We start from the raw sequence: 26,719 nt of genomic DNA on the forward strand, positions 1-26,719 counted from the left end.
GGGGGTCCAGAGGGAGGTCAAGGCTGCGTCTCCCGTCTTTTTGACAAGCTCCCAGCCTGCGAAGTGGTCCGGGGCGACCCTCCCGCCGCCGGGTTCTTCTGGGCGGCGGCCGCCTGGGTGGGGGGCCTCTTCTTCACCAGGGAGGCCTTGTTCTTGTTGCGGAAAACCTTGTTGGGGTCCAGCTTGTTGACGACGGAGGCCTCGTCCGCTTCCCACAGCTGCTCCGTGTGGACCGTGATGGGCTTGTACATGTTGAACCATTGCTGGAGGAGGGAGGGAGAAGAGAGTCAGGCGGGCCGGGGGGGGAGGGCTGGGGCGGGGGTGGGGGAGCAGGGAGGGGAAGGGGAGCAGGGGAAACTTTGTCTCCCCTGGAGCTCTCTGGGTGTGGGTCTTTTTCCTGCAGGCGTTTCATGACCCAACTAAGTAACGTCACCAGCGCTGGAAGAGGGGAGGGTTTGTGGAGAGGAAGAGGAGGACTGTGGGGTCCTTGGTGCTCTCTGAGCTTGGGGGTTTTCTTGCAGACGTTTCATGACCCAAACTAGGTAAGATCATCAGTGTTAGAAGGGAGAGAGGAGGAGGAGGAGGAGGAAGAGGATGGGAGGAGGAAGGAGGATGGGAGGAAGAGGAAGGGAGGAGGAGGAGATGGGAGGAGGAGAAAGAGAAGAATGGGAGGAGGAGGAAGAAGAGGAAGAGGAGGAGGAGGAAGAAAAGAAGAAGAAGAGAAGAATGGGAGGAGGAAGAAGAGGAGGATGGGAGGAGGAAGAGGAAGGGAGGAGGAGGAGATGGGAGGGTGAGGAAGAAGAGGAAGAGGGGATGGGAGGAGGAGGAGGAAAAGAAGAGGAGGAAGAGGAAGAAGAGGAAGATGGGAGAAGGAGTAATAAGAGGAGGAGGATGGGAGGAGGAAGAGGAAGGGAGGACGACGAGATGGGAGGAGGAGGAAGAAGAAGAGGAGGGGGAGGAGGAAGAAAAGAATGGGAGGAGGAGGAAGAAGAGGAAGAGGGGAGGGAGGAGGAGGAAGGAGGAGGAAAAGAGGAGGAGGAAGAGAAGGGGAGGAGGAGGAGGAAGAGAAGAATGGGAGGAGGAGGAAGAAGAGGAGGATGGGAGAAGGAAGAAGAAGAGGAGGATGGGAGGAGGAAGAGGAAGGGAGGAGGAGATGGGAGGAAGAGGAGAAGAGGAGGAGGAAGAGGAGAATGGGAGGAGGAGGAAGAAGAGGAAGAGGGGGAGGGAGGAGGAGGGAGGAGGAGGAAAAGAGGAGGAGGAAGAGAAGGGGAGGAGGAGGAAGAAGAGGAGGAGGATGGGAGGAGGAAGAGGAAGGGAGGAGGACGAGATGGGAGGAGGAGGAAGAAGAGGAAGAGGAGGATGGGAGAAGGAGGAAGAAGAGGAGGAGGATGGGAGGAGGAAGAGGAAGGGAGGAGGAGATGGGAGGAAGAGGAGAAGAGGAGGGGGAAGAGAAGAATGGGAGGAGGAGGAAGAAGAGGAAGAGGGGAGGGAGGAGGAGGAAGGAGGAGGAAAAGAGGAGGAGGAAGAGAAGGGGAGGAGGAGGAAGAGAAGAATGGGAGGAGGAGGAAGAAGAGGAGGATGGGAGAAGGAGGAAGAAGAGGAGGATGGGAGGAGGAAGAGGAAGGGAGGAGGAGATGGGAGGAAGAGGAGAAGAGGAGGAGGAAGAGGAGAATGGGAGGAGGAGGAAGAAGAGGAAGAGGGGGAGGGAGGAGGAGGAAAAGAGGAGGAGGAAGAGAAGGGGAGGAGGAGGAAGAAGAGGAAGAGGGGAGGAGGAGGAAGATGGATGCTCCCTAAGCTTGGGTCAAAACAGACAAAGCTTTTCCCTGACAGAACAATTAACCAGGGGAACATCTTCCCACCAGGAGTGGTGAGTGCTCCATCACTGGAGGTTTTTAAGAAGATCCTGGACAGCCATCGGTCTACCATGGTGGAGGACCTCCTGCTTGAGCGGGGGGCTGGACTAGAAGGCCTCCAAGGCCCCTCCCGGCTCTTGTCCTTCTGTATTCAGCCTCCGAGGGCAGATTGGCAGCTGCAACCAGGCTTCCCAAGAAGGGAGGCCCCGCTCTCACCTTGGCCTGGGGGCTGAGGCCGTAGCCGGTGAAGAAGTATTGCCACTGGGGGAGCCCCAGGTGGGTGACCATAAGCCGGTAGTAAGCGATGAAGGAGCTGGTGAGGAAGTGCCAGTAAAGGGCTCGGTCCAGGAACCAGATTTCCGATGCTGGGCTGGGAACTAAGGTGAAGGAGACAGAAGAGAAGAGTTAGGAAAACGGGTCGAAAAATCTTTTCTTCCTGCAGCAAAACTTCACTGCCTCCATTCAGACATTCCCGCCTCAGTTTCCCTGCCAGCTCACGAATGCAAACCCAGAATATCTGCTGTGTTCTGACCCAGCTGCTCAAACACGGCAAACCCTCCGACGTGAACGCAAACGATTCCTTGATTAGAAGAGCCGGCAGCCCCGGGAAAAAAGCTTCACTTGCAGGCTAACAAGTCTGTCCATCTGGGGGATGAATAGTTGTCTGCCACACTTACTCATCTCTGCCCTCTTCATTTTATCCCCAGAGCTCAGGTGGGGCTTTGCTAGCAGCCGTGGCTCTTCCGTCCTAAGGACCGGCCCATAGATTTCCACTGCTCTCCTCTCCTCTGCCTTCTGGGCATTCGCGCGTCAGGCAATGGACTCAGCTGTTCCTCCTCTTCCTCATCAGCCACCTCCAGATCTGGGGGGCGGTTGACTCTCCATCTGAGGGCTGACGGACAGCCCAGGCTCCAACCCCACCTTCCCCTCAGAGCTCTCAGGTTGCCTTGATGCTAATCTTGACTCCCACTCCTCCTCCTCCTCCTCTGTTTCGGCTGCTATTGTGGCTGACCGGCCACAACAATTTGGCTGAGTTAACTGAAATTTGGTTCGTTAGGAGTGAAAAATCTCTCTAGGAGGCAGTGAGTTCTAGTTCCATCTTAGGGATGAAATCCGGGTGGGTGACTGAACCAATCACCAGCAGACTGTGAATTCTAGTCCCGCCTTAGGCATGAATGTTGGTTGCGTAACCTTAGGCTAGCCACACTGTCAGTCCAATCTACCTCACAGGGTTGTCGTCGTGGGGAGCTGGAGGAAGATATGTTGGATATGTTTGACAGCCTGAGTTATTTGTAAAAACAATAAAGGCAGGAGATAACCAACTAACTAACTAACAAACCTACCTAAATTAACTAACCAACCAACCAATCTACCTAAACTAACTTACTAACCTAAACTAACTTAACTAACCAACCAACCAAACTACCTAAACTAACCTACCTACCTAAAGTAACTAACGAACCTGCCTAAATTAACTAACTAACCAACCAATCTACCTAAACTAACTTACTAACTAACCTAAACCAACTAAACTAACCAACCAAACTACCTAAACTAACTAACCTACCTAAATTAACCAACCTAAACTAACTAACCTACATACCTACCTAAACTAACAAACCAACGTACCTAAACTTACTAACCAACCTAAACTAACTAACCAACCTACCTAAATTAACTAACTAACCAACCAATTTACCTAAACTAACTTACTATCTAACCTAAACTAACTTAACTAACCAACCAAACTACCTAAACTAATGTACGTAAATTAACTAACCAACCTAAACTAACTAACCTACCTACCTACCTAAACTAACAAACCAACCTACCTAAACTAACCAACCTAAACTAACTATCCAACCTACCTAAATTAACTAACTAACCAACCAACCTAAACTAACTAACTAACCTATATTAACTTAACCAACCAACCAAACTACCTAAATTAACCTAACCTACCTAAATTAACTAACCAACCTAAACTAACTAATCTACATACCTACCTAAACTAACCAACCTAAACTAACTATCCAACCTACCTAAATTAACTAACTAACCAACCAACCAACCTAAACTAACTTACTAACTAACCTATATTAACTTAACCAACCAACCAAACTACCTAAATTAACCTAACCTACCTAAATTAACTAACCAACCTAAACTAACCTACATACCTACCTAAACTAACCAACCAACCAACCTACCTAAACTAAGCAACCTAAACTAACTAACCAATCTATCTAAACTAACTAACCAACCTACCTAAACTAACCAACCAAGGTACCTACCTACTTATCTAAACTAACTTAACTAAGGGCACGTCCACCTTCCCCAACACTGGCCAGCCAATCAGACCCATAGAATTTCCCACCTCGTCTCCTTCAACGTCCATAAAGGTCTCCGCTTCCCCAGTGGAACCCTCTGACTTGTCAAGGGCCCCCCAATAAGAGTTGAAAATAAACCATGATTCTTCTCACTGCTGTGCTGTTTCTGACAACTGTCAAGTTCCGACCCAGCCTTGACCACGATTTGTGGCTTAGGTTAGCAGTGCTCGGATTCACCCAACACTGAAACCCAGAAGCCGTGGTCTACAAACCACGACGGTTACGTTCGCAATGCCGATTTAGATCCTGGTTGGTGAACGTACAGGGGGGGTTGTTCTTGTAGACGAGGCAGACTTTCCCGTTGCCTGCACAGGAGTCCAATTCGAATATCAGACACCGGGCGTCCAGGTGAGGCCTCTTCGGTTGCTCCTTGTTACCTGTGAGAGAAACAGCCAAGAAAACTGTCAAGAGTTTTGGAACATTTGAAGCCCATGTCCAGGATCCGTCTGTGTGTGGTGGCTCTTGATGCACTGACTCCAGCCTCAGTCCACTCCTTTTGAAAGCCCCCAACACTTTTGAATGGCCTTTTCCTGACAATCCTCTCCAGGCTGCGGTCATCCCTCCTGCTTGTGCACCTTTTTCTTCCACACTTTTCCCTTCCACATAACTTTCTATTAATGTGCTTTGATACAGCACTTTGGGACCATCCAACTTCTTTTGCAATTACCTTTTGAGGCTTTCCCACCTGACGGAGGGTGTCAATGATGGTTTTCTGCACAACTGTCAGGTCAGCAGTCTTTGTGATTCCTACTGAACCAGACTGAGAGACAATTTAAAGGCTCAGGAACGCTTCGCAGGTGTTATGGCTTAATGTTAATGCTTAGAGTGGGACACTTTGAGACTAGAATATTGCACCTTTTCACAATATTCCAATTTTCTGAGATGGTGGATTTGGGTTTTTTATGAGCTGTAAGCCATAATCATCACAATTATGACAAATCACGGCTTGAATGATCTTGCTTTGCATGTAATGAGTCTATCTCATATATTAGTTTCACCTTTTAAGTTGCATTACTGAAATAAATGAATTTTTGCACGATATTCTAATTTTTGGAGTTTCACCTGTACACAGACATACACATGGAGGTAAATCCCTTACCACTCAGCTATAGACACAAGGAGAGAAATGAGATACACAACAAGAGAGACACCCTCTAATGGCCACCTATATGTGTGCGTGTGTGTGTGTATGTATGTGTGTGTATATATATGTATGTATGTATGTATGTATGTTATATTTGTGCTGATAAATAAATAAAGGGAGACTAGTATAGATCTATATCAAGCTATTTAGCTCTCATCAGCTAGCCATACCCTTCCTGGGATTCGAACCTGGGCTATATTACATCTTAGGCAGAAGTCTTAGCCATTAAGCCACAGGCTCTCCTCCTTATCAGCTGAAGCCAGGGAAGAAGGTATATATTTAGTGTCACAACCCCTGGTATGCCCCAATTATGGGAGGAAGCTAACTGCTTCCATTATCTGTCAATCGGCTCGTCACAAGAGTCCATATTGGGTTTCTGTCGTGATGGACTCTTGTGACGAGCCGATTGACAGATAATGGAAGCAGTTAGCTTCCTCCCATAATTGGGGCATACCAGGGGTTGTGACACTAAATATATACATGTATGTATGTGTGTATGTATGTATGTATGTATATATGTGTAAGACCTCGTTGAAACGTCGCCAAGATAGCATTTGTGCTGATAAATAAATAAAAGGGAGACTAGTATAAGATCTATTTCAAGCTATTTAGCTCTCATCAGATAGCCATAACCTTACTAGGATTGGAACCTGGGCTGTTTTTACATGTTAGGCAGTTACATTAACCTCTAAGCCACAAGCTCTCCTCCCTTATCAGCTGAGCCAAGGAAATGATTAAGTGTTATGTCAAAGCCCCTGGTATGCCGAAATATGGCACAGAGTATACTGCTCCCCTTTTCCTTGCCACCAGAAGTAGAGGATGCTCCACTACTGGACTTCCAAAAGTCCTTCTTTTCAACAGGCAACTGGGCTTTCTTGTTTTTTCTTTTGAAGATGTTTCGATTCACATCCAAGAAGCTTCTTCGGCTCTGACTGGATGGAGGGGAAGGGAATGATTTTATATTCCTTGCAGACAGCTGGCCATTGGCCTCCTTTCACAGGGTCATTGAGGTCACTTGGAGGTTTGTCTGTAGTCTTCAGGGTCACCTGAGTCATTTGCACTACTACTAGGTGACCTTGGAGGTCATCTATTCTAACCCCTTGCTCGTGTTCGAGCAGGAGACCCTTATAGCGGTGGTTCTCAACCTGTGGGTCGGGACCCCTTTGGGGGTCGAACGACCCTTTCACAGGGGTCGCCTAAGACCATCGGAAAACACATTATTTTCGATGGTCTTAGGAACCGAGACACCAATTTTATGGTTGGGGGTCACCACAACATGAGGAACTGTATTAAAGGGGTCGCGGCATTGGGAAGGTTGAGACCCACTGCCCTATAGCACCCCAGGCAAGTGGTTGCCCAATCTCTTTTTAAAAGCCTCCAGTGGTGGACCATCCACAACATCTGGAGGCAACGTGATTGTGCTGATGCTACGTATTATCATATATGGTGGACTTGTAAAATAAAGTCAAAGCTTTTTGGATAAAAATATAGTGGATTATTCAAAATATTCTTTTTTTTATTAAACATTTTTGGAAAAAAAAAACTTTTACAAATGTTTAGTTCCCACCCTCCCCTTTCCCCCCCAAACTCCCCCTCCCCCCCGACTTCCCAGAACCAATACAGGGTATAAATCTTTAACAAAGAGAATCTAAGGTACAATTTAAAAAAACAAAAAACAAAAAAGATGGTGAACAACATATTTCCATTGAACTCTAGCTCCTCCTTGCTGGACTAACTCTGAATAATTTATAATTCCTAATCTCTAATCGTAAGCTATCTGGAGTTTCTTAGTCCCATATTTGTTTTGAGTATAATCAATCCATCTTTTCCACCCCAATTTGTATCTCTCGTTTGAACGGTCCTTAAGATTTGCAGATATTTTGGCCATCTCTGCTAAGTTTGTTACTTTCAATGTCCATTCTTGAATAGTAGGCAAATCTTCCTTCTTCCAGTATTGCGCCACCAACAATCTAGCTGCAAGTTATTAAATGCAATATCAGATTAATCTCTACAACTGTACAATCAGTAATTATGCCTCACAGAAATAACTGAGGGGTAAACTTTATCCTTTTTTAAAGAACATTTTGCATAATCCACCATATTTTAATCCAAAATGCTTTAACCTTTTTGCAAGTCCACCATATATGAAAATATGTAGCATCCATACACTCACATCTCCAGCATTTAGGTTGTAAGTTCGGATACATAGAAGCCATTTTTTTAGGATCTAGATGCCATTTATAAAACATCTTATAAAATTTTCTCTCAAATTTTCTTAAATATTTAAATATTCTTAAAAAGAGGATAAAGGTTACTCCTCAGTTATTCTTGCTAGGTATAATTACAGACTGTACAATTATAGAGACTAACTTGATTTTGTATTTAATAACCGCAGCAAGACTGTTGGTGGCGCAATACTGGAAGAAGGAAGATTTCCCTACTATTCAAGAATGGACATTAAAAGTAACAAACCTAGCAGAGATGGCTAAAATATCAGCATATCTCAAGGACTATTCAGATGAGAAATACAAGCTGGAATGGAGAAGATGGATTGATTATATTCAAAATAAATATGATAGCTTATGAATGAATGAATGAAGGAATGTTACAACTTATCTAAAGTTAGCTTTACAAAAGGGGAGTTAAAGTATAAGTGAAGGTACGATGCTAAAGTTAGTTTATTTTAGTGTATGATTGTTAAATGTTTATATCCTGTATTTTGCAGGGTGGGAGGGGAAGTGGGATTGGAGGGGAGGGAGGGAAGGGGAAAGGTATATAATTGTAAAACTTATTAAAACTTTTAATAAAAAATAAATAAATAAAAGCCTCCAGTGGTGGAGCAGCCACAACTTCTGGAGGCAACTTCTGTTCCCCTGGTTGATTGTCCTCACTGTTAGAAAATTTCTGCTTAATTTCAGGTTGCTTCTTTCCTTGATTAGTTTCCATCCCTTGTTTCTTGCTCTGCTTTCAGGTGCCTTTATATAAAAATAATAAAAGTGGGATAAAAATCTAATCTAATCTAATAATACTAAATAACCTTTGTCCTAAAGAGCTTTTGATCTTTGTGTCAGCGATACAAAGAGGGTGGAGATCTTATAAATGTTTCTCTCTCTCTCTCTCTCTCTCTTTCTCCCTGTGTGTATGTGTTTGTGTGTGTGCATGCATACCTTCCTCCTCGTCGGAGTCTTCCAGGTCAGCCAGAGTTGGCGCACTGGGCAAAGTGTAGGCCGGTGAAACGGTGAGCCGGTTCAGTTTGGAGATGCTGTTAATCGTCATGCAGCCCAGGGAAACGGGATTATCTTAAAGATGAAAGAACCTGGTTTGTGCAATATGCAACAGCCAAACCTTAAATCCCAACCATGTTAGAGACTCCACACACCCACTCCACGGTCGGATGAGGAGAGCACCTCTTTCTCCTTCTGCCCTGGCCACTTTTTACAGAGGCACAATTGAGAGTGTTTTAACAAACTGCATCCCTGTTTGGTTTGGTGGCCGCAGCGCCTCAGATAGAAAGTCCCTACAGAGAGTGGTGAGGACAGTGGAGATGATTATAGGAAACTCACTTCCCGTTATTCAGGATGCTGCTTTATAAGCGCTGTGTGCTTAGAGCTCGAAGCATCGTTAGAGACCCCCAGACACCCACTTCACGGTCTGATTCGGTTGCTCCCCTCTGGGACGAGGTTTCGAAGGATTTCTAGGAGGAGGTGCAGATTCTATAACAGCTTTGTTCCCTCTGTCATCCGTCTGGTAAACTCTCAAAATTCGTTTTTCTTGCCACCTGCATCCAAACTAGACTGTGTTGCTTCTCTGTGTCACAGAATATAGGTGGGGTATATGCATAATTTTGCTATGTATTTATTTATTTTGGAGTTAGTGACCGTTTGAGAGCTGCATGCAACAAAATTTCATTTTAATATGTGGGCCGATTCGTGTACATTCAAAGTGACCATAAAGTTATTCTCAGTTCTAAAGTAAGATCCCCCAGGATTATTTCGCTCTTGAATGAATTGCATTTTCTCAAAAATAAAAGGAGGGGAGCATGAAATTTAACCGAAACAGAACGATTCATAATAGCAATAGCAATAGCAATAGCAGTAGACTTATATACCGCTTCATAGGGCTTTCAGCCCTCTCTAAGCGGTTTACAGAGAGTCAGCATATTGCCCCCAACAATCTGGGTCCTCATTTTACCCACCTCGGAAGGATGGAAGGCTGAGTCAACCCTGAGCCGGTGGGATTTGAACCGCTGAACTGCTGATCTAGCAGTAGCTTGCAGTGCTGCATTTAACAACTGCGCCACCTTGGCTCTTGTCATCTTAGGACCACTTACTTAGTAAATTAGGATGGACCCCCACAAAAGGCACAGGAAGTCCTTGACCTACAACAGTTCATTTAGTGACAATTCGAAGTTACAACACTGAAAAAAGCCACTTTGGGCCGTTTTGCACATGGATGACCGTCGCAGCCCCTGGGACATGTGATATATATTCGGACGCTTGACATCTGACTCCCATTTGTGACGGACTGCAGAGTCCCAGGGGATCACGGGATCACCCTTTGAGACCTTCTGACAAGCCAAGTCCATGAGGAAAACAGGATTCGCTTAACGACCGTGTGACTCATTTAACCACTGCAGGGATTCGGGTAACAAATGTGGCAAGGAAAGTCGAAACACGGAGCAAAATTCACATCACAAATGTCTCACTTAGCAACGTAGATTTTGGGCTCAATGGCGGTCGTAAGTCCAGAACTACTTGTACTTATGACCCAGTTCTGACGTTATCAAGTGACCATTATTTGGGGTCCTCGGCAACCTGCCTGCATTTGTGGTTCTTTGTGGTGCCCAATGAACACAATTTATGAAAGTTTTGCCAAAAAACCACATTTACTTCTGGTTTTCTGCAAAAATGTCCCCCAGCGAACGATGAAACCCATCGTTTGTTGCTTAACAAAGCAGTCAACCATGTGTCCGACCTTGTTTTACGGCAGTCATTAAGCGCCTCACCATAGTCTTTAGTGAGTTGCTAAGCCAACTGTGGACTCAATTAATGACCACTGGTGATTTGCTTAAGGACCACAGCAACAAAAAGCTCATAATACAGGTCATCTTCGAGTTACAACCACCCTTGAGCCCGGAATCTCCATGGCTGAGCAGCACCGTTGTTAAGTGAGTTCTGCTCCATTTTACGACATTTCTTGCCACAGTCGTTAAGCGAATCGCTGCAGTTGTCAAGTTAGTCACAATGGTCGTTAAGCGAATCCGGCTTCCTCAGGGACTTGTCAGGAGGTTGCAAAAGGGGATCATGTAACTGCAATCGTCGTAAAGATGAACCCTTTGGCAAGTGCCCAAATTTTGATGATGCGACCACCCAATGGTCATAAGTGTGAAAAACGGTCATCGGTCCCCTTTTTTTCCCCAGTGTTGTTGCGATTTCCAAACCGTCACTCAACAGATGGTTGTAAGTCGAGGACTACCTGTAATCAGGTCTGGCACAACGTGACTCGCTTTACGACTGATAGGACCTTAGTGGGTAAGCTGCATTATGGCTGTAAGCCGAGGACTACCTGTAGTTTTTTCCAACATGGGAGCAGAAATATACTTCCTTGAATTAGAATGACAGAATCAAAAGGGCGGGATGGGGACCTTGGAGGTCCTCTAGTCCAACCCGCTGCCGAAGCAATGAGTTGTTCTTCCATAACGGACAATCGACTGACTGGTTTTTCCTTGAAAACCTTGAGGAGATGGAGAACCGACCTGGATAAGGTCCAAATAGATCAATGACCTGGGATCGAGAAGACCCTTACCATCAAACTTGACGTTCCAGGTCATTCGGAAACCATCGGTCATGAGGTAAAAATTCTTCAGATCCTCCGGTAGGACGCAGGCGTTTTTCTGCAAGCGAAGAGGAAGGGAGAGGGACGAGAACAGAAAGCTGTTAGGATTAAGAAATGGCGTCCTGCGGCCAACACACCAGAGAAAAGTCAGGTGTAGACAATAGCAATAGCAGTTAAGACTTATATACCGCTTCATAGGGCTTTCAGCCCTCTCTAAGCGCTTTACAGAGTCAGCAAATTGCCCCCACAGTCTGGGTCCTCATTTCACCCAGATAGATAGATGATAGATAGATAGATAGATAGATAGACAGATAGATAGATAGATAGATAGATATGATTAGGTAGATAGATGATAGATAGAGCACCGTTGGAGGTCCGATAAGTCCGAATCGAACCGAGCAATGGTAACCACCTGCACCAGGGAATATACTAGGGCACTTAGGGCAGCTAAAAGATCACACATAGCCTCCCTGGTTGCATCCGCTGAGTCCCGCCCAGCCGCCCTGTTCAGGATAACCCGCTCCCTATTAAACAAAAGGGAGACGGGGGAACCCCTGCAGGGCAGAGCTGAAGAATATGCCCAATTCTTAGCGGACAAAATTGCTCGGTTTCGGTCGGACTTGGACTCCACACCCGCAGTTCCAGCCGAGACACAGGGGGACCAAGTAGAACAGCTCTGGGTTGAGTTTCAGGACGTTATCCCCGGGGATGTGGACAAGGCCATGAGAGCTGTAAGTTCCTCCACCTGTGTTCTGGATCCGTGTCCCTCATGGCTGGTTGTTAACTGCAGTGAGGTGACACGAGGCTGGATCCAGGCGGTTGTAACCGCCTCCCTTCGGGAGGGGAACTTCCCCGCCGCATTGAAAGAGGCGGTGGTGAGACCCCTCCTGAAGAAACCATCCTTGGATCCAGCTGTTCTTAACAGCTATCGCCCGGTCTCCAACCTCCCCTTTCTGGGGAAGGTTGTTGAGAAGGTGGTGGCCTTCCAGCTCCAACGGTCCTTGGAGGAAGCAAACTATCTAGACCCCTTCCAGTCAGGCTTCAGACCCGGTTACAGCACAGAAACCGCTTTGGTCGCATTGATGGATGATCTTTGGAGAGCCAGAGATGAAGGACATCCCTCCATCCTGGTCCTCCTTGACCTCTCAGCGGCTTTCGATACCATCGACCATGGTATCCTGCTGCGACGACTGCGGGAGGTGGGAGTGGGAGGCACCGTGCTACGGTGGTTCTCCTCCTACCTCTCGGACAGGTCGCAGTCGGTGTTAGTGGGAGGGCAGAGATCGTCCCCAAGGCCCCTAAATTATGGGGTGCCGCAGGGTTCGGTCTTATCCCCCCTACTATTTAACATCTACATGAAACCGCTGGGAGAGATCATCCGCAGGCACGGGATTAGATACCATCAATATGCGGACGATACCCAATTGTATCTGTCCGCCCCGTGCCAAATCAATGAAGCGGTTGACGTGATGGGCCGGGGTCTTGAGGCCGTCATGGACTGGATGAGGATTAACAAGCTTGTGCTCAACCCAGAAAAGACCGAGTGGCTGTTGTGTTTCCCTCCCAAAGATTTGGCCAACATTCCAACACTCAGGCTGGGGGGTCAAATTTTACACCCCTCAGAGAGGGTTCGCAATCTGGGAGTCCTCCTGGATCCACAGCTGTCATTCGACCACCATTTAGCGGCTGTGACCAGGGGGGCATTCGCCCAGGTACGCCTGGTGCGCCAGTTGCGACCCTACCTGAACCGGGAGGCACTCACAACAGTCACTCGGGCCCTTGTGATCTCTAGGCTGGAATACTGCAATGTGCTCTACATGGGGCTGCCCTTGAGGAGCATCCGGCGACTTCAGTTAGTGCAGAACGCGGCCGCGCGAGTGATCGCGGGTGCACCCCGATTCACCTGCATAACACCTATCCTCCGCGAGCTGCGCTGGCTACCTGTCGATCTCCGGATGCGCTTCAAGGTGCTATTACTCACCCATAAAGCCCTACATGGCAGTGGATCTGGATACTTGAGAGACCGCCTTCTGCCGATTACCTCCCTACGACCTATAAGATCTCATAGACTGGGCCTCCTCCGCATTCCATCGGCCAGCCAGTGTCGGCTGGCAACTACAAGGAGGAGGGCCTTCTCAGCAGTAGCCCCGACCCTTTGGAACGAGCTCCCCGTGGAGATTCGTACCCTCTCCACCGTCCAAGCCTTCCGCATAGCCTTGAAGAACTGGCTCGCCCGTCAGGCCTGGGGATAAGGACCGTTACCCCGCCCGAATACTGAATGTATGGTGTTGATTTTATTATATGTTGTCGTCTTAATGTTGTATTCCCCCTCCCTTGGTTTTCTGTGAGCCGCCCTGAGTCCCCTCAGGGAAAAGGGCGGCCTACAAATGTTTAATAAAACCTAATAAAACCTAAAAAAAAAAAACCTAATAGCAATAGCAGTTAGACTTATATACCGCTTCCTAGGGCTTTCAGCCCTCTCTAAGCGGTTTACAGAGTCTGCATATCGCCCCCAACAACAATCTGGCTCCTCATTTCACCCACCTCGGAAGGATGGGAGGCTGAGTCAACCTTGAGCCGGTGAGATTAGAACTGCCGAACTGCAGATAACAGTCAGCTGAAGTGGCTGCAGTACTGCACCCTAACCACAGCGCCACCTCGGATAGATAGATAGATAGATAGATAGATAGATAGATAGATAGATGATAGACAGATAGATAGATAGATATGATTAGGTAGATAGATGATAGATTGATAGATAGCAATAGCAGTTAGACTTATATACCGCTTCATAGGGCTTTCAGCCTTCCCTAAGCGGTTTACAGAGTCAGCATATCGCCCCCACAGTCTGGGTCCTCATTTTACCCACCTCGGAAGGATGGAAGGCTGAGTCAACCTTGAGCCGGTGAGATTAGAACTGCCGAACTGCAGATAACAGTCAGCTGAAGTGGCCTGCAGTACTGCACCCTAACCACCGCACCACCTCGGCTCTTATCTAAGATAGATAGATAGATAGATAGATAGATAGATAGATAGATAGATATGATTAGGTAGATAGATGATAGATTGATAGATAGCAATAGCAATAGCAATAGCAGTTAGACTTATATACCGCTTCATAGGGCTTTCAGCCCTCTCTAAGCGGTTTACAGAGTCAGCATTTATTGCTCCCACAGTCTGGGTCCTCATTTCACCCACCTCGGAAGGATGGAAGGCTGAGTCAACCTTGAGCCGGTGAGATTTGAACCGCTGAACTGCAGATAACAGTCAGCTGAAGTGGCCTGCAGTACTGCACCCTAACCACTGTGCCACCTCGGCTCAAGGTTGGAGAAGGAGGATAACACTTAATAGCAGTAACTGTGAGGGGGATCTTGGAGTCTTAGTGGACAGCCAGCTAAATAGGAGCCAACCGTGTGCGGCGGCAGCCGAAAAAGCCAATGAAATCCTAAACTGCATTAACAGAGGGATGCAATCAAGATCAAGGGAGGTACTACTACCACTCTATAAAGCCTTAGTAAGGCCACACTTGGAATACTGCATCTAGGTTTGGTCATCACACTATAGTAAAGATGTGGAGACTCTAGAAAGAGTGCAGAGAAGAGCAAGAAAGAGGATTAGGGGACTGGAGGCTAAAACATATGAAGAACGGTTGCAGGAACTGGGTAGGTCTAGTTTAATAGAAAGAAGGACTAGGGGAGACATGATGGCAGTGTTCCAATATTTGAGGGGCTGCCACAGAGAGGAGGGGGTCAAGCTATTCTCCAAGACACCCGAAGGCCAGACAAGGAAGAATGGATGGAAACTGACCAAGGAGAGATTCAACCTGGAAATAAGGAGGAATCTTTTGACAGGGAGAACAATCAACCCATGGAACAGAAGTTGCCTTCGGAAGTTGTGGGAGCTTCATCCCTGGAGGCTTTCAAGAAGAGACTGGACTGGCTGTCAGAAATGGTGTAGTAGGGTGTCCTGCTTGGGTGGGGGGATATATAGTATGTGTTAGATTTTAAAGTAACGCGATTGCACTTGTACAGGGCGGGGCATAACCTTTTCCTAGGGGGTCACAGCAAGATCGACAGCAGTTTACAACTTCCGCGACACCTCATTTTAAAGCCCATAAAAAACTGAATTGAATGAGCTATTAAATGTTAAATTTGCTTTAAGAATGGCTGGAAAATTCGATTCGAAGAACAAAGGATCATTGACAGAATAAAATGCATTGCCTTTCGAGAGGCTCGCGATGCTGGAGCGACGTTTATCAATCGAAAATGGATTGCAAACAAATTGAAACGTCATCCGGATTGGGTTACTGATAATTGGAACAAAACAGCCCAAGAATGTTTCACAAAATTTGGAGAAGGGCGTCCTCTGCAACTGTCCCAAGAAAGCAAAGCCATCATTGCAACTGGCAGTCGCAAACAACGAAAAGGAAACCGAAAAGTGGCCCAAGAAATCCTTCAAATTCGTGGAAAACGAGTTGATCAAAGGACAATCAGCCGATATCGAGAACGAGAAGGTTTGAAGCCATTCCACGTCATTTGCAAACCATTGAAAACTCAAACACACGTTCAAGATCGGCTTTGGTTGTGCGATTGGTTGTCTGAATGGACCGAGGAAGATTTTCTTCATTTGGCGCCATCTGACGAATTCTTCGTTTATGCCATTCGAAAACCGAATTTCCAGAACGATCGAATTTGGGCTAAAGACGTCGACGACATCGCCAAACATGAACGATATCGACAAATCGTTCGCAATCCGACTTGCATCGGGATTTTCGTCATTTTCACAGCCAAGAAACTGCATTGGGTTTTGAAGGATAAAGGGGAATCCTGGGATGGCAGTTATTTCCGTGAGAAAATTTTATTGGAGAATGTCATTCCATTTCTCAGTGATCCAGACAATGTCTTGGTGGTTGGTGAGGCTGTCTTTCTTCATGACAAAGCTCCTTGCATGCGTGCAAATGCGACTCAGCAATTGTTAAAGGAAAACAATGTCGAATTTTGGGGCAATGACGTCTGGCCGGGAAATTCGCCAGATCTCAATCCGGCAGAGAACATTGGGGCCATAATTAAGGATGAAGTGGAAGCTCTGATGATTCAGGAGCAAGGTCAAAATCGATATTCGGTTGAAACTTTGAGAATGAATTTGGAAACTGTGTTGAAAAATCTGGAAAATCGAACGGAACTGTTTGAAGATTTGTTGTGTTCTTATCCACCTCGTTTGAATGCTGTTCGAAGGGCTAATGGTGGTCATACTGACTATTAAATCATGTCAATAAACTCAGTTTTTGATGGGCTTTCGAATGGTGTATGAATTATTTGTGTTGTTATTACAAGTGTTGCTGTGACCCCCTAGGAAAAGGTGATGCCCCGCCCTGTATACTGTTGCTCTTTAATTCCAGTGTAAAAATAGGACAAGCTGAATATATTAATAGATAGTAGAAATACACCGAAGGGAGGAGTAGAGGGATAGAAGAAAGAGGGGTAGAGAGGGTGGGAGAGAGGAAGGGAGGGAGGGTGAGAAGGAAGGGAGGGAGTGTACTGGGAGAGAGGAGTGGTAGAGGGGGAGGGGAAGTAGGGTAGAGGGGAATGTTGGAGGGAAGATGGAAAGTTGGAGGGGGGACGAAAGAAAGGGTGTATGGAGGGTCGAAGAGGTACATTGAGTTTCTATTTTGGGGGGTATTATTGACAAGAGGAATGGCTGTGTTTATTGTTTAATGTTATATGGCCCCGGTTCTGTACAGTATATGTGTGACTGTACGAAAATGAAAATGGAAAATAAAAACACATTTACACACACAAAAAAAATAATAATAAAAAGAAGAGACTGGACTGGCTGTCAGAAATGGTGTAGTAGGGTGTCCTGCTTGGTTGGGGGGGGGGGTTGGACTAGATGACCTATAAAGTCCCTTCCCACTCTGTCAATCTGCTAGAGGAATGCAAAACCTACGAAGCAGGAGTTGAGCCCAGGAAAACGGGACAAGGTGAGGAAGAACATCAAGACACGTTCCGTCTTGATTCTCTTTGGTATAAAGACAGAGGGATGGAGAAACACTGCCAGGCTTTCGAGGTTCGTCAGTTGTAATGCTATATTGTAAAGAAGTATTTTTTTTTTTTTTTTGCCAAACACCTGACAGTGAGAACAATTAACCCGTGCAACAACTTGCCTCCAGAAGTTGTGGGTGCTCCAACACTGGGGGGGTTTTCAAAAATAGACTGGACAGCCATTTTGTTGTCCATGGAATAGGGTCTTGAGCATTGGGTTGGACTAGAAGACCTCCAAGGTCCCTTCCAATTCTGTTATTCCGTTAATTAACCAGCGGAACCGTTTGCCTTCAGATGTTGTGGGTGGTCCAACACAAGAGGTTTTTAAGAAGAGCCATTTGTCCAGAAAGATTTAAGGTCTTCTACCTGAGCAGGAGGCTGGACTAGGAGACCTCCGAGGTCCATTTCAACTCTGTTATTCTGCTTAGTTTGGCCCTGACAGTCTTCAAAAGTTTAGTCCTGAAATAGCCAATGGTTGCGTTTGCCGTGGCTATATTTTCTCCCCGCTGACCCTCCGGCATTCTTGAAGGCTGGTGTGAGTGCTGACCCCTTTGAACTGGGGGGCCCCTTAGCTTAGCGGCCATCCAGCTATCTTTGACCAGTTCTCAGCTGTTCGGACAACTGCCCGCTGTCCATTCTCGGCTGGATTCCCCTGGGGACCTAAATCATGTGTCCCTCCAATTCGACCTTTTGAAAACTACGGGCCACTGAGATGGTTGTTGTAAAATCTCAAGTGCAAAAATATTGGCCTGAGTCACAGATGAGATGAATACCTGGTAGACAGAATTTCCCCCCCCTATTTTCCTCCCCCCAAAACTAAGGTGCGTCTTATAGCATCTGAATTTTTTATTTCTTTAAAAAAAAAAAAAACCACAAATATGTCATCATTTGTCAATCATTAAGACATTGAAGTACAATTTTTTTGTGTGTGTGCCCCTCCCTCCCTCCACCCCCACCCCCCTCCTCCTTCCCCTCCCGACTTCCCAGAACCCGTACACGGTATGGATTTTTAACTAACACAGTCTAAAATCTATTGAGAAAAAAGAAATAAAGAAATTAATGACATTCTAGATTGACCTTAGCTTCTTCTTACTGAACTAACTGTGCATCTTAATACTCTGAAAAATATGGTAACTCTTGTAAAATTTGTCCAAAACTCGGAAAAAGCTCACCCTCCCTTCTTCTCTCTCTCTCCAGAGAGAGAGAGAGAGAGAGGGAGGGAGGGAGGGAGGGAGAGAAGAGGAGAAGGAGGAGGAGGAGGAGAAAAAGAAGAAGAAAAAGAAGAAGAGGAGGAGGATGAGGAGAAGAAGAAAAAGAAGGAGGAGGAGGAGAAGAAGAAGAAGAGGAGGAGGAGGAGGAGAATAAGAAAAAGAAGAAGAAGAAGAGGAGGAGGAGGAGGAGAAGAAGAAGAAAAAGGAGGAGAAGAAGAAGAAAAAGGAGGAGGAGGAGGAGGAGGGGGAGGAAAGAACGGTGAGCTTTTTCCCAGTTTTGGTCAAATATTACAAGAGTTACCATATTTTTCAGAGTATAAGACGCACCTTAGTTTTTGGGGAGGAAAATAGGGAAAATGTTTTTGTCTACCAGGTATTCATCTGGATAGCATCCTTAGTGTGGTCAGCTTCAGCACATAGGTTTGCTTGTTTTGCACCCGCGCGCGCACACCCACTTTTAATCCCCTGGTTGGGGATAAAAAAACAGCTTCTAAAGCACAGCTGATCGCTTGAGAGAGAAGCAATGAGAAAAGCAGGGGAAGCACGGGAGACCGCGTCACTCATTAGCGCTTCCTTAGGGCTGAAAAACAGTTTCAAAACAACTACATTTGGAGTATAAGATGCACCCAAATTTTCAGCCTCTTTTAGGGGGCGGGGGGGGGGGAAGTGCATCAGATACTCCAGAAAATATGGTAGTTCATGCAGAACGAGTAAAGGGTGGGTGTTGGTGCTGCTCATTTGGTTTAATTTTTAAAAAATATCTTGATTGCTTTAGAGGAGATTTTACGCAAAGGAGCAGCACAAGGAGAGAACAGACTGTACCGTTTCAAGAGCAAAATAAAGTCAAACTCCAAGGAAATTCCAACCCACCCTCCTTAAAAAAAAAAAAAAAAAAAAGAGCCGGAGAGAGGGAGTTCTAGTCCTGCCTTAGGCACGAAAGCCCACTGGATGAATCTGAGCCAATCACCAGGAGACTGGGAGTTCTAGCCCTGCTTCAGGCATGAAAGCTGGCTGGAAGACTTTTGGGCCAATGACTAGGAGAGGGTGAGTTCTAGTTCCACCTCAGGCCTGAAAGGACCGTGGATGGCTTTGAGCCAACGCTGGGAGTTCTAGTCCCACTTTAGACATGAAAGCTGCCTGGATGACCTTCGGTCAATCACTAGGAGAGAGGGAGTTCTAGTCCTGCCTTAGGCATGGAAGCCAACTGGATGAATCTGAGCCAATCACCAGGAGACTGGGAGTTCTAGCCCTGCTTCAGGCGTGAAAGCTGGCTGGAAGAAGTTTGGGCCAATGACTAGGAGAGGGTGAGTTCTAGTTCCACCTCAGGCCTGAAAGGACCGTGGATGGCTTTGAGCCAACACTGGGAGTTCTAGTCCCACTTTAGACATGAAAGCTGCCTGGATGGCCTTCGGTCAATCACTAGGAGAGAGGGAGTTCTAGTTCCATCTCAGCAGTTGGGTGACTTTAAGCCAACACCAGGACATTTCAAATTCTAGTCCTGCCTTAGGCGCGAAAGCCAACTGGGTGAGTCTGAGCCAATCACCAGGAGACTGGGAGTTCTAGTCCTGCTTCAGACGTGAAAGCTGCCTGGGTGACTTTGGGCCGATCACTAGGAGAGGCTGAGTTCTAGTTCCACCTCAGGCCTGAAAGGACCGTGGATGGCTTTGAGCCAACGCTGGGAGTTCTAGTCCCACTTTAGACATGAAAGCTGCCTGGATGACCTTCGGTCAATCACTAGGAGAGAGGGAGTTCTAGTTCCATCTCAGCAGTTGGGTGACTTTAAGCCAACACCAGGACATTTCAAATTCTAGTCCTGCCTTAGGCGCGAAAGCCAACTGGGTGAGTCTGAGCCAATCACCAGGAGACTGGGAGTTCTAGTCCTGCTTCAGACGTGAAAGCTGCCTGGGTGACTTTGGGCCGATCACTAGGAGAGGCTGAGTTCTAGTTCCACCTCAGGCCTGAAAGGCAAATGAATGACCTTGGGCTGGTCATTCTCTCGCAGGCCAACCCACCTCACGTGTGTGTGTGTGTGTGTGTGTGTGTGTGTGTGTGTGTGTGTGTGTTGGAAATAGGAGTAGGCAGTTGTGCTGGTTCGCCCCCTCGAGTTATTTGCAAGAAGATTAAAAGGCGGATACAATTAATTAAATGAAATAATTAAATGAGGCTGGCAGGGAATCGGTTTGCCCAATGCGTTGCTCCTCCCATCCGCTCAATTGTTGGGAAGAAATAAAACAGGGTGGGGGCCATTCTCTCCCCCCCTCCTCCCCAGCACCTTCCCTTTCTCTTCTATACTCCGTCCAGCTTAAAAAAAACAACAACAATAAGGGACTCTTAAGTAAATCACCGCAATGGTTAAATTAATTAACATCTGGCTTCTCCATTGACTTGGCTCGTCAAGGAGGTCGCTGACCCAGGGACACTGCCACCGTCATAAATACGAGTCAGTTGCCAAGCACCTGAATTATGACCGCGGGACTGTGAAGGATGCTGCATTGGTTGTTAAGATACGTCATCGGTCAATTATTTCCGTTCAAACTTCAAACGGTCACAATTGTTCGCTGAGTCCAGGACTAGCCATGTGGGTACCCTATAAAAGAGCTGGCATTTCTACCAGGGATGACAATGATCATCTAGTAGAGCTTCATACTCCAGGAGCAGTATACCACACCATCAGTCCTACCAGCCTCAAAGAAAAGGCAAGGGGTCTGTTTCGTAGGCTAGGCAGATGTTTCTCGGAATGTCTGACAGGCTGTGTTGTGGCCCATCAGCCACTGCCCCCCCCCCAGCAGCCCAATCAGAGGAGGAGGGGGGGGGAGTCAGGGTCAGCATTAAGAGAACCTAAGAGCTCCAAGGGGGAAGAGGGAGTGGAGCTGGCAGAGAGAGAGAGAGACAGAGGGAGAGCCTGGGTCATCCTTCAGCCCTCAGATGGAGAGTCAACAGCCCCCAGGTCTGGAGATGGCTGATGAGGAAGAGGAGGAGCAGCTGGGCCCAGGGCCTGACGTGCGGATGCTCAGGAGGCAGAGGAGAGGAGAGCAGTGGAAATCCATGGGCTGGTCCTTAGGACAGAAGAGCCACCACTGTTAGCAAAGCCCCACCCTAGCTCTGGGGATAAGAGGCAGGGGGCAGAGATGAATAGATGTGGCAGAGGAGAGGAGAGCAGTGGAAATCTATGGGCCGGTCCTTGGGATGGAAGAGCCACCGCTGCTAGCGAAGCCTCACCAGAGCTCTGGGGATAAAAGGCAGGGGACAGAGAGGAATAAATGAGCCAGACAACTATTCATCTTCTGGCTGGACAAACTTGTGAGCCTGCGGTGAGATAGAAACTTTTTGCCGGGGTTCTGGCGCTTCTAATAAAGGTAATCTTTTGAGTTCACATCGGAGGGTTTTTTTCGTGTTTGGGGAGCTGGGTCAGAACAGGCGGCTGCTCAGAAAATACAAATAAAATGTGGGATTTGGAAGGAGGGAAGGAGAGAAGGAGAGAAGGAGGGAAGGGGAAGGAAAGGAAGGGGAATAGGAGAGAAGCAACGAGGGAAGGAAAGAGGGAGGGAGGGAAGAAGAAGTAGGACCGTTGTAAGATAAGATGGATCTATGGGATGGTAAGAAAGCAATCTTCAAGTATATTGTCAACAGTAGGGAAAAATTGTTATAAATACATATTATTAATAACAGGTATGAGATCATATAATTGTGAATGTATATATGAAATTGATAAAATTAAAATAAATAATAATAATAATAATAAAGTGGGATTTGCAGATTTCCTGCCATTTATTTTTTTGAATTTGTTCATTTGTTCGTACAGTGTCAGCATTTTTAAAATTAGCCATTTAATCCTGCACCAGGAGTGTCATCCACACCTTTTCGGTCTCTTCCTCTCCTCTCGAATTGACCGCAGGAGGAAGGGGAACCCTGACCTCCAGTGGCAAAAAGTGGGAAGGGGGAAAAAGTGATGCTTTTTTAGAGGAGTTTGACTCCTGGTGCAATTTTTTAATCTGTATCCCACCTTTATTATTTTTAAATTTTAATTCAAGGTGGTGAAGATATCCAACACACCTTCCTGCTCCTATTGTCTGCATACCCAGTTGGACTGTCAAGGGACTGACTGAAGATCATCCAGCCGGTTTTCATGCTTAAAAAGGGACTAGAACTCACAGTGCCCTGCTGATTGGCCCAAAGTCACCCAGCTGGCTTTCATGCCTAAGGCGGGACTAGAACTCACCGTCTCCTGGTGATTGGCCCAAAGTCACCCAGCTGCCTTTCATGCCTAAGGCGGGACTAGAACTCACCGTCTCCTGGTGATTGGCACAAAGGCACCCAGCTGCCTTTCATGTCTAAGGCGGGACTAGAACTCACCGTCTCCTGGTGATTGGCCCAAAGACACCCAGCTGCCTTTCATGCCTAAGGCGGGACTAAAATTCACTGTCTCCTGGTGATTGGCCCAAAGACACCCAGCTGCCTTTCATGTCTAAGGCGGGACTAGAACTCACCGTCTCCTGGTGATTGGCCCAAAGTCACCCAGCTGCCTTTCATGCCTAAGGCGGGACTAAAAGTCACTGTCTCCTGGTGATTGGCCCAAAGTCACCCAGCTGCCTTTCATGTCTAAGGCGGGACTAGAACTCACCGTCACCTGGTGATTGGCCCAAAGTCACCCAGCTGCCTTTCATGTCTAAGGTGGGACGAGAACTCACCGTCACCTGGTGATTGGCCCAAAGTCACCCAGCTGCCTTTCATGCCTAAGGCGGGACTAGAACTCACCGTCTCCTGGTGATTGGCCCAAAGTCACCCAGCTGCCTTTCATGTCTAAGGCGGGACTAGAACTCACCGTCTCCTGGTGATTGGCCCAAAGTCACCCAGCTGCCTTTCATGTCTAAGGTGGGACGAGAACTCACCGTCTCCTGGTGATTGGCCCAAAGTCACCCAGCTGCCTTTCATGCCTAAGGCGGGACTAGAACTCACCGTCTCCTGGTGATTGGCCCAAAGTCACCCAGCTGCCTTTCATGCCTAAGGCGGGACTAGAACTCACTGTCTCCTGGTGATTGGCCCAAAGTCACCCAGCTGCCTTTCATGCCTAAGGCGGGACTAGAACTCACCGTCTCCTGGTGATTGGCCCAAAGGCACCCAGCTGCCTTTCATGTCTAAGGTGTGACTAGAATTCACTGTCTCCTGGTGATTGGCCCAAAGTCACCCAGCTGCCTTTCATGCCTAAGGCGGGACTAAAAGTCACTGTCTCCTGGTGATTGGCCCAAAGTCACCCAGCTGCCTTTCATGCCTAAGGCGGGACTAAAACTCACCGTCTCCTGGTTTTTAGCCTGTCGCCTTAACCACTAGTCCACACTGACTCTCCGTTATGCAAGGGAGCAGACTAAATGCCAAGCGGAGGCCGCCGTACCTGTTCCCAGGAGAGGATTGCGTGTCGTTCGGCCGGTTCCTTTTCCACAAACATGACTTCGGTAACTCCTGGAGAGGTTTCTGCGACAACAGACAAGACAACAAGCCCAGAAATTCAGTTGCCAAAGGGGGAAAAGTAAAGAGGAGAAGTGGGGGAAATAACCTTATAGCAATAGCAATAGCAGTAGACTTATATACCGCTTCATAGGGCTTTCAGGCCTCTCTAAGCGGTTTACAGAGAGTCAGCATATCACCCCCAACAACAATCCGGGTCCTCATTTCACCCACCTCGGAAGGATGGAAGGCTGAGTCAACCCTGAGCCAGTGAGATTTGAACCGCTGAACTGCTGATCTAGCAGTAGCCTGCAGTGGTGCATTTAACCACTGCGCCACCTTGGCTCTGGGAAAATTTTCACACGTTGAAAAAGACGAAGAAATCTTAATTTCTCCTTTTCACTCTGGCAAATACATCACTGCAAGGAAAAAAAAACCCTGATATATATATAGTGTGTTTTTATTTGTGCTGATAAAATAAATAAAGTGGGACTAGTATAGATCTATTTCAAGCTGTTTAGCTCTCATCAGCTAGCCATACCCTTACTGGGATTCGAACCTGGGCTGTATTACATACTAGGCAGAGATCTTAGCCATTAGGCCACAGGCTCTTATCCGTTATCAGCAAAGCGAAGTAAAAATCTATCTATCTATCTATCTATCTATCTATCTATCTATCTATCTATCTATCTATCTATCTATCTATCTATCATATCTATCTATCTATCTATCTATCTATCTATCTATCTATCTATCTATCTATCTATCATCTATCTATGTATCTATCTATCTATCTATCTATCTATCTATCTATCTATCTATCTATCTATCTATCTATCTGAATGATACTAGAGTGTCTATAAAAGGGATGCGGTGGCTCAGTGGCTAAGACGCTGAGCTTGTCGATCAGAAAAAGTCGGCAGTTCGAATCCCGAGTGCCGCGTAACGGAGGGAGCTCCCGTGACTTGTCCCAGCTTCTGCCAACCGAGCAGTTCGAAAGCAGGTAAAAAATGCAAGTAGAGAAATAGGAACCCCCTTTGGTGGGAAGGTAACAGCCTCTCCGGTTTTGAAACGGAGATGAGCACCGCCCCCTAGAGTCGGGAACGACTAGCACCTATGTGCGAGGGGAACCTTTACTTTTTACCTTAAAGTGTCTATTCATTTTGCAAGAATTCAGTTTGCCATTTTTTTCAGATAATTTTCAGAGAATAGAAGAAACCTTTTTTTTCAGCCCAGCTCATCACACGGGATGGTTGTGATGGGGAATTTTTACTGACACAACCACCTTGCGATGTAGGCCAGGCTAAGCGAAAGCTACGGGTTCAAAGATCCCCACAGAGGGCAGAGAAGGAGGATTCGAATATGGGCCACTCCCCCCCCAATCCAGGGCTTTAATCACTACATCACAATGGCCATATCGTATAGTTCAGTGGTTTCCAATCTTGGCAACTTTAAGACTTGTGGACTTCAACTCCCAGAGTTCCTCAGCCAGCTGGCTGAGGAACTCTGGGAGTTGAAGTCCACAGGTCTTAAAGTTGCCAAGGTTGGAGACCACTGGTATAGTTCATAGAGGCAGGTGTGGGGATAATGGGAGATGTAGTCCAAACACAGAGAGCATCTGGATAGTTGATAGAAATCATTAGAAATACCATATCCTGATGACAGGTAGCTGTTGTCTTACGGCCGCAATTGCGAACCTAAGGGGGATGTTAAGTCTTTCCTCATTTTGTGACCATTTTTGCCATGGTTATTAAGTGAATCACATGCTCATTAGGCGAATCTGACTTCCTTCATTGACTTTGCTAGTCGCAAGCCTGCTGGGAAAAGTCGCAAATGGTGATCATGTGATCGCAGGACATCAAAACCACCCTAAATACATGCCCGAATTTTAATCTCCGATACAGTCACGGTCGTAAGTGCGAGGACCAAGTTGTTAAGTCATTCTTTTCCTGTGCCACTGCAACTTCAAACCGTGGCTAAATGAATGGCTTCAATAAAGGAGAATATTTGTAGATGAAATGAAGAGTAGAGGTGGTCCTCAAACATACGACCACAATTGAGCCCAAAATGTATGTTGCTAAGTTTCGCCCCCATTTTCCGATTTTTCTTGCTCCAGGTGTTAAGTGAATCCCTGCAGTTCTCAAGTGGGTAACCCGGTTGTTAAAGTGAATCTGGCTTCCCCACAGATGTTGCTCAGCAGGTCGTAAAAAGAGGATCATGTAAACCCTCCCCTCTGGATGCCGTGACCGTCATAAATGTGAGTCAGTGGTCAAGCATCTGAATGTACATCACATGATCACTGCAGTGGACATAAATGTGAACAGTGGTCCTAAGCCACTTTTTTCAGTGCCGTTCAGTCCCCCCCCCCCCCATCGCCTCCCCGGGAAAAGCCAGTCCTTTCTTGTTGCTGCCCGCGGAACTCCCTGCCACTTGATGCTGGCAAGGCCCGGCCGGACCGTCTCCCTGGCAACGCGAAGGGGGCAGGACCCGGTTGCCACTCACCCAGGAGGCGGGTCACCCCGAGGGTGAGCTTCTCCAGGTAGGGCTTCACGCCTTGCAGACCCCGTTCCTCCATCTCAACCGCCCCTCAAAAGCCACTCTTTTGTCCCCTCTCGCCACTCTTAACCTCCTCCTTTTTCCCCCCTCCCTGCGCCGCATTAACTTCGTTGACTCGCGACGCTCGACGGGAGCAGTAGTCCCCCTTGAATTACCGATTCCTCGGAAGAGAAGGAAAGTAAAAACCAAAAAGAAATACACCTCCCACAAAGCCCCGCGGTGGGTTCCCCCCCCCCAATCTTCTGCG

The 26,719-nt window shown here is 47.1% G+C and overlaps 1 protein-coding gene across 1 annotated transcript; it reads right to left on the reverse strand.

Annotated features, from left to right (window-relative positions):
* On the reverse strand, window positions 1–26,609 carry TPGS2 (tubulin polyglutamylase complex subunit 2). The gene is made up of 7 exons (XM_087715252.1): window positions 26,419–26,609; window positions 23,864–23,943; window positions 11,193–11,280; window positions 8,555–8,686; window positions 4,507–4,620; window positions 2,070–2,230; window positions 1–263 (listed from the first exon to the last, which is right to left on the reverse strand). The coding sequence occupies exons 1-7, from the start codon at window positions 26,489–26,491 to the stop codon at window positions 18–20; spliced, it is 894 nt and encodes a 297-aa protein (XP_087571378.1). The 5' UTR covers window positions 26,492–26,609; the 3' UTR covers window positions 1–17.
* Window positions 26,610–26,719: the final 110 nt, after the last annotated feature.

The sequence above is a fragment of the Thamnophis sirtalis genome, unplaced genomic scaffold, assembly GCF_051295495.1.
Source record: "Thamnophis sirtalis isolate CommonGarterSnake01/CBP01778 unplaced genomic scaffold, rThaSir2_p1.2 scaffold_5, whole genome shotgun sequence".
Lineage (NCBI taxonomy): Eukaryota > Metazoa > Chordata > Lepidosauria > Squamata > Natricidae > Thamnophis > Thamnophis sirtalis.